The sequence below is a fragment of the Parasteatoda tepidariorum genome, chromosome 6, assembly GCF_982258835.1.
Source record: "Parasteatoda tepidariorum strain Cologne lab strain chromosome 6, Ptep-v5.0, whole genome shotgun sequence".
Taxonomy (NCBI): Eukaryota; Metazoa; Arthropoda; class Arachnida; order Araneae; family Theridiidae; genus Parasteatoda; species Parasteatoda tepidariorum.
The window spans coordinates 62,115,988-62,131,838 of record NC_141760.1 but is presented as its reverse complement, the minus strand read 5'-3'; the positions used below and the strand labels follow the sequence as shown (position 1 = coordinate 62,131,838).

The window sequence follows — 15,851 nt, the reverse complement described above, 5'->3', positions numbered from 1 at the left end:
TTAAGTTTTCGAAAATAACACTTGAAACCATTTTATCATCCAACAAGTAATTTCCCTGGCTTTCAACATGGGATAGAAGGAGAAAAAACAACATTTTGTGCTGTCGCATCAAACAAACCACTCACAAAACAAAGGTTTTCAAAAAGTGTATTATCCCTTCGCTTTGCATGAAAATGGAAAAATCTTGTCGCGGGGAAATCCAATTTTGCTCTGGAGTCTTAAGGATTGAAAAAAAATGCTCTATTTATAGCCTTGAGTATTACTTTATCCTTGTCATTCAAAATGAATGAGTTGAAAATCTTGGACTTGAAATTGCGAGTTAAATTTTAAGTAAAATGTTTTACCTTTCTTTTTAAAAAAAATAAATTATTTTTTAGTTTTTTTTCACAAATGCAACCGTACATATTCAACTTAGTTTTATTATTTATTATATTTAAAATAGCTATTTATTTTTTTGCAGTAAAAGAAAAATTAAAGATGAAATTTCATAAAAAAAAATAATTAAGCATTTTGCATAATTAATATTATTTCAGAATAAATAAAATTAATAAGACAACAAGTAGACATTATGATTATTCATTTATTTTTTATTATGCAAGTTTAATCTCTCTCTCTCTGTATGTATAAACGTATATATATATATAAGTTCAAAATGTAGAATAAAACAAAGAAAAAATATAGACATATAAGTAAAAAATAACAAACAACAGTTTAAAAAAAAAAAAAAAGAAAAGGATGAAATTTTATTTAAAAAACCGGAAAAAAAATAGATAATCTTTTCATCAGCCCACACGATTATATCCGCAAAACAGAGTGCTTAATTATTTTTCTTAACTTTCTTCGTGTTTTCTTGTATTTATTTATTTATTTAGTTATTAAGGAATTGTCCGATAGAAACCAAAATTGGTGGATAGGAAGACAATGTACAGAATAGTAAATAAATAAAATTTCAGAACAATTTAATAATTTATTGCAGAGTTACAGTAACAAGTTCAATAAGGTATTAACCCGCCTCTATCCTAGATACAAGCTGCCACACGGCGTGGCTTAGACCGATAAGGCTCCCGAATGGTCTCCTGCGGTATTTCCTGCCAAATTCAATCCAATTGTCGAACGAGGTCATCAACCTTCCGTGCCAGAGCTCTGGCAGGCCAAGGAAGAGTTTGACAAGCTTGCAGACAGTTCATAGCAACACGTGCCGTATGTGATCTGGCATTGCTGAAAAACCAACCCAGGGCGCTGCAAAAGGAACGGTAGCAAAACAGGTCTTAGGATGTCGTCGACGTACCGCTGTGCAGTAATTGTACCTCTAAAGACGACCAAAGGGGTCCGGCTGTCAAAGGAAATGGGGCCCCAGACCATAATGCCTTGTTGAGGGCCGGTGTGGCGTGCAATAGTGAAGGCAGGATCACCCCTCTGCCCTGTGCGTCTCCAAACACGTCTTCGATGATCGTCAGGACACAGTTGGAAGCGGGATTCGCTTAAGACTATACGTCCCCAGTCGGCATCATTCCAGCCATATTTGTTCAAAACATTCATTCATACGAAATTTCAAAGCAATCGGATGATTGCTTCTTGGTGCGTCGATTTTTTTGCTATAGAGTATATATATATATATATATATATATATATATATATATATATATATATATATATATATATATATATATATATATATATATATATATATATATATATATATATATATATATATATATATATATATATATATATATATATATATATATATATATATATATATATATATATATATATATATATATGTTGTGTTTATCTTGTTTACCAAAGCGCTTCCGTAAGAAGTACCGAATTTTTGGTGTTCCTAATAGAGCCGAAAATAAGGGGTAAAGTTTGCCAAAATTTGGTAAGTTTGACCATATTTTTCTTCTCTTTGCTTTCTTAGAGTTCAATTGATACCAAGTATCAGTGGAGCATTTTGTTTGATTTCAATAAAAATTGTTTAGTTCGTGCTAAATATTCAAATATTAGACACCAAATTTGCGTCTTATTCAATTGTTTTCTATGCTATTGTTCATTCCCATTTATTCAATTTTGTTACTGAATAAAAACTATAGCAGAAAAAAGAGAGTGAAAGCAATAGCTGTAATTTATTTAAAATCATTTATTTAAAAACTATAATATATAACTTTTATTTCTTGCACGCAATTACTGAAGGAAATAATCATTACTGTTTCATTTGTTTAAAAAATTAATAATATGTTTTACATCAAAAATGGAAATACATTTCAAAACAAGAATATGTAAGAATAGGTGATATTTAATATATTTAAATCAAACTTTTATTTCTTTTCAGGCTGATGAAAAAATATATTTTTCTTTTTTTTTTTTGCATTCGGCATCTTCTGAGAATATATGAAGGCAGTTTAGAGAATGAATATTAAACAAATTACCGAACGATTAAGCAAAATTACATAAATGTAATTAAAGAAATAATAAAAGAAAACGATTAACTTATTTTCCAAATAACGGTATAAAAAGATACTCTAAACTTAAGAGCAAACAACATTACCATTTCCCAAGCTATAAAAAATAAATCGCTTTGTCATACGCTTTAGAGTTAGACTGGAAACTCTAAATGCTTTTCTGCGGTAGATACTAACTTACGTTCGAAATTAATAACATAATTATTAATCGATGTATATTTTTATTTGACATACTGTTCACGTGAAAGTTATCCTCAGTTTAAGAGAAAAAATAGCAATACTATTAAAGCTATTCCTAATACTATAAATAACTGAAACATTTTAGAAAGTTATAAGCATATGGAAAAATACAAAATAATCCAATTTCATGTGTATTTTTTTAAATTGTTAATTGCAAAGAATACGTTTTGTTCAGAAAACACTTCACTGCATGCATTAAAATTAATTAACTTTTGTCTGCTTTTTATTTAAATCTCTTGGGACAAAGATTTTATTTAGTATATCGTCTGCAGTGCTACTTAGAGCAAACATACGCAAATTGAAAAAATTAAAATTTATGCAAGTACAGGAAAAATTTTTTTTAGTAAATCTGCAGTATTTGTAGGAAAATGACGATTCTAGTAAGGAAATAAAAACATAACTCATGCACGCTATTTGAACTATTCATTTGGTAATTTTTCTGTTTGTTTGATAATGGTTAACCGAATTGTCTGGTTTTCAAATTTATAGTTCTTATTCCCACACATTTATTAAAAATTCGAAACTGAAAAGTAAATTTAATCGAATTTCATGCCATGCTCTAAGGCATCATGATAAAATATCTAAATTTTACCACACTTATTATCACCGAACGGAAAGGTAATAAAACCATATTTTCTTTTTGGATTCACCAAAATTCGTAACCAAAGAGCTTTGATTTAAACTATCATGCCTTTTAGTGTTCCCATAGAGCCAGAAACACAGTGAACTTCGCATGTACTGGTTGGGTTAATAATACTTTTTCTTAGCAAAGGAAATAATTGGAAGAACATTGATTTATCAAAGCTAAGGCCTTACATTGTTGTTCTTTTTTTAATGTAATAATGATTATCTTGTATTATTATTATGAACCACTAAAGTTTTGAAAAAAAAAACTTTCATTCAGATATTATGGAACTTAAGTTTTATCCACCAGTTGCATTGAAACAAAATGTTAAACATTTTTTATTTGATAGCCGATAGAAAATAAAATAAAAGTCAAAATTGCTAGATATTGAGAAAGATGCTATAAATTTTGTGAAAAAAATTATATCTTTAACTTTGCTTTTTTATAATATTAGTAAGATCCACTCTCAGCTCACTCCGCTCACCAATTACTTTTCATTCATCATTTATTATTTACCATTAAACGTAAATAAATCCCCCAAAAATAGTGAACATTTTGGTTTTATATTGGGGCAATAGAGGATTACATACAAAAAAGAGGATTGCATATATTTGAAAAATAATCATCCGTAAAATAAGCCTAATAAAAAAAATTACTTAAGGAATGTAGATAGTGAAACTCAATAAGAAGAAATAAACGAGAACTAATTTTGTGCTTTGAAGAAATTTATAAGAGTTAAAATGGCTGACGATCTTTATCACTATTTACAAAGTTCTTTTCTGATTTAAAATTTTTTCTGTTTTAAGATATATATGAATAAATGCTACATGTAATCTCTCTCTCTCTCTCTCTTGCTACAGGTGATTGACATCTACCCAAACGCAAGCTAATAAAATAAAGATGTCGTTAAAAAAAATTCATTTTTCTACAACAATGGATAAATAGTCAATATTTATAACAAAAAAGTTTACAAATATTTGGAAAAATTACTTAACTTTGAAATAACTTTAATATATAACTTATTAAATACATAACTAAATATATAATTTCGAAAAATAGTATCGTTAAAATAAGAATACAAAAATTTCATTGTCAGCATTTCAAATTTCAGCTCTAGTTATATTTCGACGGACAATAGATCAGCCAGCATGATTCATTTATAACAAGTTTAACAGGTTTCTCGAGCTAACTGCCAAGTACGATTTTTTCCTTACGTCGTACTCACTGTACTTTTTTTCAACACACCTTCGTAGTTTCTAATTCGCATAGATTTTGGACAGCAAAGCAAAATGTAACGTAAAGCAACAAAAAAAAATAATAATAATAATAACAATAAAATTGACTTATTACCTACTTAATAAATAGTTAAACTTAATTTTCGAGCAAATTAGAGTTTCGTAAAAAGTTCTGCTTTAAGCTCATAAGCAAATGCGGGCCTTTCAGTACGCCAAATTCCAACTCTGTAGTTGCATTCCGGTGCTCTGTACAGAGGCCAGTATGGTATTTTTTTAAACAAATTTAACAGTTAATAATTCTCAAATAAATTATTGAATGCTAATTTTTGTTATTCTATCATAAATCCTGTACACTTTTCAATACACCTTAAGGCCTGGTTTCTTAAGACAAGCGCCTTCTCTGGACGTCAGCGGGAAGTTGACGTACCTTGACGCCAACAAAATACTGTTTTTTAAGCTCAGCGTGACGTGAGCAGTCATTCCAACGCAGACATTATCTCGCATTGCGCATGCGTTAATGACGGAAACAAATATTTATTTTAATTTTGCGTTATTGTCGACCAGTGCTTTAGAGAGAAAATGACCTTGTCCAAGAAAAAAACTTTACAGCTTTGCTGAATGAAGAAGAAGAGGAAGAAGAAGCTATTGTTAATGTCAAAAAAAAATCTTGGCCGATTTCAATGCTCTGTTGGCTGCTTCTGGCGTTAACGTTAACGTTGTAATCCAATCTGTTGTAATCCAACTAGGGAGAAAACGTAAAATTTAGGATAAGACGTGATGATCTATAATAATAATACGGTTGCACGTGCGTCTCTCTTATAGCTCCAGACTCATTTGTGAAATGCTGAAATTTGGACAGAAGGATTAAGAAACCATTTTAGCCTCCCATCCTAAAAAATGGTTCAAAATTTCAATAAAACTTTTATGAGCGACATTTAATGAATAAAATTTTTTCATTGGCTTAGAGGAAAGCGTTATTGATATAAATGAAACTGCAGAAGATTTTAAATTTAGCATAAGTGATGTTTGCTTGCTCATAGCTCTTATTAATCAAAAGAGGAGCTTATTGCACTTTAGCAATTAATTATTTTTTATTCACTATGTCAGAAAAACTCAATGATTCACGATAACTCTAGCATTGGCAGACTACGTCACCAAATTAGTATTCTTTAAGTACATGTAACCACTTATATAATTACGCTTAAAAAACGTATTTCCATAAAACTAAATAATTTAAAATCAGCGATATTCTTTATTTTATAACCGTCGTTGAACAGCCTACCCGATTTCGAGTTGAGTTTACGACTATAAATATTAAACCCCATAGCCTTGTAATTTTGTATCCAATCCTGAAGACAAGAAATTCTTGGATTAAGCATTATCATAAATCTGCCTTCGTGGAGGATATTTTGATGGAATTAGCCCTAATTTGCATTGCATGGAGAGGAAAAACACGTAACCTCTCATATTTACACTAACGGTGAGGGAACTCTAAGCCATGATCAGCCTACCACTAAGGGTATTTTACATTTTTGCGTCAGCACTGCGGTCAGCGTCTGCCAGGTGAGGAATTCGTATTGACCAGTCATCGCTGGGATTCAAACTTGGGTCACCTCATTGGGAGGCGAGTGCTCTATCACCTGAGTCACCACGGTTTCAGTGATATTGTTAAATAAAATAGTTACTTGCCTAAAACGGAAGTTAATGGAGAAATAATATTAAATCCTTTAGGAGAAAGGTTAAAAATCGGAAGGTAATTTTGGTAGTCAGTACTAATTAAAATAAAATTCAAGCCATGCACTGGAAAGTAAATTTAATTGAGAAACGGTAGTAGTTCGTTCAGGAGGAACATAAAAGGTCGCAGTGCTATCATTTCCCATGGTGCTTAATTATTTTGGTAATGCACGCTTTTGGTATTTCGGTAATTGGTGCAATTTTATTCAAAACCAAATGTGCCAATGCCTTTAATATTAATTTATTTGGAACCAATTAAAGCTGCATTAATGCTGCGCAACTTCAATATAGATAATATTGAAAGAGGTGTTTTGCGGTCCATAAAATAGATATGTACCAGAGAAAATATCTTAATTGTGGTGCATTTTGATCATCATGAGTTGGCTTTGACCAATTAAACCAATCCGAAAGATACTGATTACAGTTAAAAGTTATTTTTTCAGGATAAGCTACTGAAAACGTCTTTTATTTAATCTAATAACGTAAAGTTCATGGCAAGAACAAAAAACAAGAAAAAAAGTAAATTGGAATTATTTTAGCTTCATAAATTGTACTGGTATAAGCCTTTAAATTTTGTGTATGATTTCGTAGTGTGGTTCAGTGATTTATCGATTTTTTTCCATGCAGATCGGAGAACATGTATTCAGCCAGATGTATTATAATATTAATATCTAACAGAATATATATTTAATAAAATACTCATGTAATAGAATTAACATCTAATGGAAATATCTGGGAATAAATGGTTTGTGGAGTTAGAAACATTTTGGGAAATCCAAGTAATTAAAATCTGATGCCATATATTTTTACAAGCAATTTGTAATATGTGACTGCCTTATTACAGTAATTACCCCAAAACACCGTTTGGTTAATTTTTTTTTTTGCTTTATTAAAGCTCGGCCTCTTATTGGTATGGACTTTATAAAACGTTGATTTGTCATTTGTATAACGTTCATGGCTTTTTCCAATGGTAGTTTCGACGATCGCAGATTTGGATGTTGCATGGCACTTTCGACTTCTCGCAACATATGTTTAATGGAATTAAAATCTAGGCATTTGGAAGTCAACGCAATAAAGTGGAATTTCTACTATTAACATAAAAATAAATATTCACCGTATTGGCAGTATAGCAAGATGCATTATCCTTAAGAATGTAATATTGCAGATAAATCATCATGAGTATTACGAATTAGAAAATTTAGGCTGCAATGAATTGAAAATAAATAATCTAAAGAATGCCATGACACTACTTAGTAAGAGAAACATTGTTATGTAACAACTCATTTGCATAAACTTTTGGAAGGTCATCAAAATGCAGCTTGATATGTAACATATGTCAAAACATTTTTTTTTAATTGATAAAATAAATACATTAACGCATAAATCTCTAGTTATTGTTACTAACATCAAAATAATTGCAATAAATTAGATTTTAAATTTGAAGCACATTTTTCAATTTATTGATGGAATTAATTTGTAATCTAAAAACGATTTTATAGCCTGTATTTTGAATTTTAAAGACAAAATCTATGATATTATTACTGAGTCATTAAAATAATAGTTAGAAATCACTAAAACTTTTCCATACAAAGTTTTTTGTGTAAAATAATTACTTTCTTTTTATTAAAAAAATGAAGAACGTGAATAAAATTTTTGGTTGCAAATTATTTTATATAAATCTACATAAAAACAATTTTTAAATTTGAACATAATTTAAAGAAAATGTGAATAAAATATTTGGAGTGCTCGGACTCTCAGAGAAAAATATTCTTGATATATAGTTTAATTATATATTTATACTATATATAATACGTCTGCACAAACAAATATGTGCATTCATCGTAGTCTGAATTGCCTTGAAAGAAAATAGTTTGTTACAAAAAATACCTACTTTTCTGGATTCTTTTACATTTTTTTACTTACGATTCCTCTTTTGCAAATAAGGATCATCAAACAATATATTTTTGCAAAATTTATAAACATATTTTGTGCATTATCTGTCCGTAAATATCATGCACTGATAAAAAATATGGTCGAAACTAACAAAATATACTCAAATTTTTCGTGTTCTCTATCGGGACACAAAAAAGCTTGATCATTTTTACCGAAGTGCTTTGGGAATGATTTTTTAAAAATTTATTGCAAAATATGATTTTATAATTTGCTATAAAATTTGGTAAATGTGGTATAATTCGTCAATTTTAATATGATATCTTAGAGCATGGCATAAAAACCATTTTTTTCGGTTAAATTTACTTTTCGGTTTTATATATTTTGATAAGTGCTTCGTAGTGAGGGCTATAATTCTAAAAACCATAATTTCTGGTAAACCGTTGCCATTTGAAAGAGAAAATAATTAAATTAATGGTTTAAATACAGAATACTTTTGTTTTTATTAATAAAAGTACGTTTTTTTTTTTTTTTTTTTTTTTAAATTTTACTACTGCACAGTATGGAAAATTTTTCTAGAAATTTTTACCTTGTACATAGAAGAAAAAATTTAAAAACTAACTGGCAGAAAGCAAAACAATCGAAACTAAATTCTGTGAATAGCAATATTATTAGTAATCAATAATCTATTTTTGTATAACCAAAAAAAAAAAACATTTTTCTAAAACAAGAAAGAAATATCAAACCAGATATTTAAAGTGATTACAGTACTATAAAAATTTCTCCTAACAAACTCATTTAATTATAACTATTAAATACTGCAAAATTAAAAATGTTAGAAAAATTTCTTACTTACCTAACAGTGAAAACGTAATGATTCCTAATATGAAACAATTAGGAATTTGGTGCACAAAAGTCGCCATAATCCTTTAGGAAAATTTTTGATTTGCAGAATAGGAAATATTTAATTAGTTAATTCCAATATAATTCTACTTAACACAAATTATTTTCCCCTAAACGATTCGAATAAAAATTTAAAACACAATTCCAAGCAAATTCGTAATATGGGTCATTTTCTTAGCAAGTTTTTTTTTTCTTATTTTAAAATTGTTGAAATTAACTTAGATAATTTTTTAAACACACTCTATTTAATAAAAGCGCACGTGGTTTTTTCTGCCGGCACAGAGTTTCTCAAAACTTTTGACAGTTTCTAATTCAACTTCACTTCTTTTTAGTTTTAAAGAATTCAAAAGAAGAACATTTTATTCTGAAACATTGTGTAATACTTCTTCTTTTGTTAAACTTAGTTGTACTTTGTCAATGTCACCTGTTTTGCCGGGCGGCGAAACTGTGATAGACGTCCGGACTTTGACAGGGGCGCTACCTCAATGCCCCTGCGTGGCAGACTGTAGCCTCAAGTAAAACATCATACACACTAACTCTCCTTTCGGTTTGCTCCTAGGAGTTACTTTTCTGTTCGCGAACAGAAGGTGCGCGTTCGCCAAGTAGTTTTCGCCAAAGCGCCATTTTATAAACTTTCTTGGCGCTAAGAATATGAAGTGCATCATAAGCTTCTTTAACGGACTTACAATATGTCAGGGAATTGTTATAAATGATGAGATTAAAATTTAATAAAAAATTTTTTTCATTAAATAAATAATTTAATAAAATTAATATCAGTTTTTATGCTGATTCTGAAATTATTTTAACTGGGTTAATTTAAGATTTTGTTTTCTGAAAAATGAAATTGATTATGATTTGTAAATAAACTAAAATAATTTAAAATGAAGCTTTTGTCCCGAAAAAATCTATAGAGATAAGTACTCTTAGAAATCAAACTCCCCCTTTTGACTGTTCTATAATTCTTGAGCGCTATTTCGTTAATTTTGAGAATCGTTTCATCACGAAAGCACATGATTTGTGACGAAATGCGACTTTTCAAATATTTGACGAAAATAATTCAACAACTCGGAGCCTCGTCTAAATACATTTTGGAAGATATTTAGCTGGAATAACGGAACTAGAATGGAGACTTGACGATCGGAACTAGAATGAGAAAAAAAACCGGCTGACCTCTGTTGTGGTCATAGAGTTGTCCTTATAAAAGGAAAATCATGGGTTCGAATCCTGATTCTGGTATGGATGTAATTTATCTCTCTGTTTTATCTGTTCTTGTGTTGTTGGACAACGTTGATCCACCTATATGATGCCCACGAAATATTGATCAACAATGCCGCTCGTTAGATACCATAACCTTCATCGAATAAGATACCATAACCTTCAAGTCTTTCATGGAATTTTTTTGGGGAAAAATGACTACTATTTATTCACTTTTGGCGAAAATCATTTGCTCGTAGAAGTGACGACAGTTATTTCGTCATTTCGACAAAATGTTCATTCTGACCATAAACTAGGAAATTGTATCTTAAAAAACAAAGAAAATTTCGTGGAATTTGTGTATCCCTTTTTCGCATTGAACACGTATATTTTTAACACAAGAATAGTGTTTCTCTTCCTCTTTCTATATTAATGTATTTTTTAGTTTTGAAATTTATTTCAAACGGTTAATGTGATTATACATATGTAGGAAATTTTATGATTGTAGGAAATTTGTCACAAAGTATTTATTAATTAATATTGCCTAGCAAATTTTATTGTAGCTTATAACAAGATGATAATACACAAAATCTCAAGAGATAGTGTCTTGAAAATTTCAAAGTAACTTTACTAACAGTTTATCCAATATATTATTCACTAGGAGGCTTCGCCCCCTGCTCGCTGGCGCTCTCCAACCCCGGAACTGCTTTCGCAGTTCATTTCGAATTGCTTCGCAATCCAATGCTCGCTTTTTGCTCGCTCATTGGATACGTTCTTAACGTCTAGTTTTTGTATACTCTTTTGAATACTGAAGTTCCGAAAACTTTTCACTGTAGAAAATTCTAAACCAGTACATTTCAATATTAATTTGAAATTGCAAACAGTTCACAAATTTTTCTTAATGACACTATTCTAAATTTCAGTTGTTGAGAAAAGTAACTGTTGTAAGTTTTGTTTTAAAGTCTTTCCCACCAGAGGGGTAAAGCCATGTGTTGTAAAACAATATGAAATAGTAGTCTGCCACTGAATGCCGGATGTAAAGCATCGGCTTTGATGAAGATAATTTTGTATTTTTAATTCTCTGAAGGGCGCCACCTTAATAATATGGAATTTGTAAAATAAATGTATATATTTTTGATTGTTGATGAAGCCCATCATTTTGTGTTTTCATCAGTGTTCAGAAGCAGAACAACTATAAGTTTTTTATTTCATCACAAAAATATAAAATGTATAAAAAACAAAGAAAAGAGTAAGAAAATGAGTATAGTCATAGAAAAAGTTAAAATTATGATATAGTATTTGTCAGTTAAGATAAAACTTTTTGTTTAAGCCATTGCTAACAATTCAAATTTTACTGAGGCAACTCTTAACCTCTAAATATTATTTTTTTTATGTACACATTTCTAAATGTCAGTATTCATCCACAAAACAACTTAAAGTCCTCAAATTTAGCATGAAGTTGTAAAATGTAATGAAAGAGGGTCATAGCAATAATGAAAGTAGAAGTAAAGTTAGTACTGTCAAATTAAAACAATATTTTTAATCAATGAGCCAAGTTCTTCAAGAAGCAGTTGTTGAAGTAGGTTGTTTTTTTAAAACTTTTTATAGAATTTCTTTAAGAGCACAATTGTTAATTTGGGCATTTGGCGATACAACACTTTTAGAATTGAAGGATTTGTTACGTCAAGGGCTCAGGTATCATAATTTTGATCTAGTTGCGCTTCTATGTCATTTTGATTTATGTTGCTAAGTTAAATTTCAAAAAATTCCATGGCTGGCAACAGCATTTTTATTTTTTAAGTTGTTTATTTTTATTTCTTTTAGAATTCGTTATTTTTTTAGCGAAATGTTTTTTAACCTAACAGAATTCTTTGCCGACTGTTTTCTCTATGAATGAAGAAAATAAAGTAAATATTTAACTGTTGTGAAAAGAATCTTATTTAGTTGTACAAAGTACTTCAGCCGAAATTTGGGAGCCACGTAAGAGAATTTTATATATTAAATCAGAAACACATCATTAAAAGGCAGATTGCTTTTGGGTTTTCAAAACAAAGCAAGCGTTGCCACCGTCGGAAAGGAAATACAGCCAAAATTTGGGAGCCACGTAAGAGAATTATATATAATAGATTATTCAGTGGCACAACACCCTATTTATTGAACTCGCCAACTAAACTATTTTTATTGTTCTGTTCGGATATCTTTGCAATTAGATTTCGCTTCACTCATTTATTACGTATTTAGGACAGCTAGCCTTTGCATTATGTTGGTATTTTTCTTTAAAAAATGAAATCTTAAAAATATGCATATCTCTATGCAATTTTTTAAAACTTGATCTACATATATTTATTTCAATTTAAATACATCACGATTTAATTTGTATACATTTCTATACTAGTTGGAAATTGCATTTAAAAAAATAATTCAACGAATTCAATTAGAAATGTTTTTGTTTAGAGACATAACATTTTTAAATACTTTATTCTAATATGAACTTGAAAAATGTATAAAAACCATAGTAGAATTAAAAAAATCAAAAGATGCTTAATTGACTGATCTTTGTTTTAAAACATTCATGTCTATTCCGTTATTTATTAAACGTCTTTAAATATAAAATACTGCTCTAAATTATTGTTAGATCTGCGTAAAATGCTTAGCATTATTAAAACAAAAATATAAAACAGTTTTAACAGTTTTCTTTTTTAACCTTTCATTTCTGACCAGTTTGAAGCTTAGTTTTTCTTAGCTTTTTGTCACTCACGCGAGAACTGAATTTCCTTTCAAAAATTTGAATGCATGTATATTTAAGCATTCATGCTTATGACTACTCGCTAGCTTCGTGTTTCAGTTTTCAGTTCTTTGTAGCCAATGGAAAAAATTAAAATTCTTCGGTTACTTAATAATATTCATACTACAGAAAAATGTATAAAGTGTTTTTACTTTATGCTAGAATAAATGAAGAGCCGACGCGTTTTTACTTCAAAGGTAGCAAAATAGTTTCATTTTTTGTCAAATGGTTCAGCGCCAATATATGTTAAAAAGCTAAGCTAGCTACTACTGATGAATTTAATGTATTCTATTATTCTTGCTTTATTATAAAATTTCACTTTATATATAAAATTCTTTTTAAGCAATATTTGTTTTGCTTTAACTACATGAACATTTTCACGATTTTTTTAAAACATATTGAAGTGTTAATGAAGACAATGAACGTTTTGTCGCAACACCTAAAGTAAAAAAATAGTGCGTTGAGTCACTCCGCGCGGAAGAAGTTAAACTTCGCAACCTGCGACGTTAATTGTAGAAGAATCAGCAGTCGTAGAAGGATCACTAGTTCTACTCAGCGACTCTTTTTCCTTCTCCGCTCGTTGTCGTGCTCTGTAATCACGGTAGTATTTTTCCTTCGTGGACCTCTTGAACCAGTGGAAGTGCTTGTGGTTGCCTCATCATCTCGCCCTGGAAAATGTATTAATAATGTATGTGAATGCGTCATAATGTAATTTCAAAACAGAAAACCTAACAATCAATTGATATTCACAAGAGACGTACCTTGACATAACCTTAAATCCGTCGCATTGTCCGTGGGATTGTTTTCACTCATTTTTTGCAATTGTTATCCACTAAGTTTGAAAATAAAAAATACTACTCTATTGGGTATACTATAGCCTACGTCACAGATCGTGTTATTCCTACTAAATTTAACTAGTAAACAGCATTTTCTGCGAACCTGATTTCTAGCAACAAGTAAAAGCATCAAACGAAGTGTCTTGTTTATAAGTCGCTACTCGCCAGGTTGGAATTGTATTAGTCTAGTTCCTTTGGAAATAATTTGTATTGTTGTTTTACCGAAGTTTATGAATTTAGTAAGCATATTTAAAACTCAGTTTATTAATTAAACTAAAAGGTAAATGTTATTCCTAGTAAGTGGAAGTAGTTGTGCTTTTTTCATATTATACCCAATTTAATTATATGTGTATCAAAACAAACTAAAAAAAAATATTTATAGAAAAGCAATTCGCGATCGCAACGAACTATAGGGGGCGTTGTTGTATGAGACTAATACCTGCGATTTCTATATGAACAGTCATTCAGTTACTCTAGAGACGTCGTTAATGTAGCACGTAGCATTGCAACGTTCCTTCTTTATTGTGGCTAATTAAATTTAAAAAAGAAAAATGCTTGATATTCTTTCTTATGCAAGCGAAAACAAAATGGTATCTCTTTTTATTAGAGAAGGAATATCCAAAACACATCGGAAAAATATTTGTACATTAACAGAAAAAAATGTGTATATTCTTATAAGATATAAAACCTAATGCCCGATAAATAGTTTTACTAAATTTAATGATATAACATGAAAGGCCCATTTAAACTTCACATTCTATAGTTTTAAGAATCATATTACTTCAAAAATTAAAATGAACAAAAAGTATACATAAGCCTCATAATTTTATGAAATTTAATTATGTAAACAAAGTTTTTTGATAACAATTTTTATCAAAAAATTTCAAGTTTCAATAAAAATCATTATTTAGAAACTAAAAAACGTAAAATAAAGAATGCTGACGAAACAAAAACAAAAAAACAATTATTTTTGTCGCCATTTTTAGTGTTACAAAAATTCGTCTTTGGGATTTGCCAAAAAAAAAACAAGATGCAATTTTATATTTTCAGGAGGGAAATATTTTACCGAAAAAACAAAAATTTACCAATTCCCATAACGTTGAAACTTTATCTTGGTAAACGTACGTTTTGGAAATGTTATTTCATTTGGAATCTTATTTATCAGAGTTCATATGGCGATATGATTGTTTTGAATCTATGCTAAACTCTATATCGGCTCATTTTCCACCGAAATCCGATTGACTATTTTGATTTTAAATAAAGTGTTTTATTTTATGAATTGTCGCAAAAATTTTAAGTGTAGATTGGCGGCACTTAAAAACCGCCAAATCTGTAGCGGCGGTTGCGTTAATACGTAAGTACCGAATTTTTATTCCATACTTTTCTGAATCATATTACTTCAAACATTGGAATATACAAGAAGTATACATAAGCACATAATGTTATACCATTTAATTTTTCAAAAAAATCATTTTGAGAACAATTTTTATCAAAAAAGTATGAACTAAAAAACGGAAAATAAAGAATTCTTAGGATAAAAAAACGATTTTAAGAATTCTTTACATTGAAATAAAAACTTTCATATTGTTTCTTTTTTTATTATTCTTATAGTTCTTAATCAAACGTAAAAAACCATTCTGTAGAGAACCATCATCAAATGAAAAAAAAATATTTACAAGCAAATTTTTTATTGTAAAAATCATTGCACTTACCTGATTTATAATTCCTGGAGAATTCCAAAATGATAAGTTCCTTGTTTGAAAACTTTATTCTCAAATATAAGATACATAGTTTATCCCTTCATTACTTTTAGATAACATTACTACACAGCAAAATTTTATAATTGATATGAATTTGAATATGTAGCTAAAAACAGAGTAGCTGAATTCTAGTTGAACTTATTCTTTCAAAACTAAAAAATACTTACCAAGAAAACGATTAAAA

At 29.3% G+C, this 15,851-nt stretch overlaps 1 protein-coding gene across 2 annotated transcripts in view; it reads right to left on the bottom strand.

Annotated features, from left to right (window-relative positions):
* Positions 1-9,668, bottom strand: part of LOC107439444 (cell adhesion molecule Dscam1) — a 201,388-nt gene extending 191,720 nt beyond the window's left edge. For both annotated transcript variants that reach the window (XM_087165949.1, XM_043043124.3), the window contains exon 1: positions 9,046-9,668. In XM_087165949.1, coding sequence (XP_087022075.1) covers positions 9,046-9,112 — 67 coding nt within the window. In that variant the 5' untranslated portion in view covers positions 9,113-9,668. The remainder of the gene's footprint in view (positions 1-9,045) is intronic.
* Positions 9,669-15,851: the final 6,183 nt, after the last annotated feature.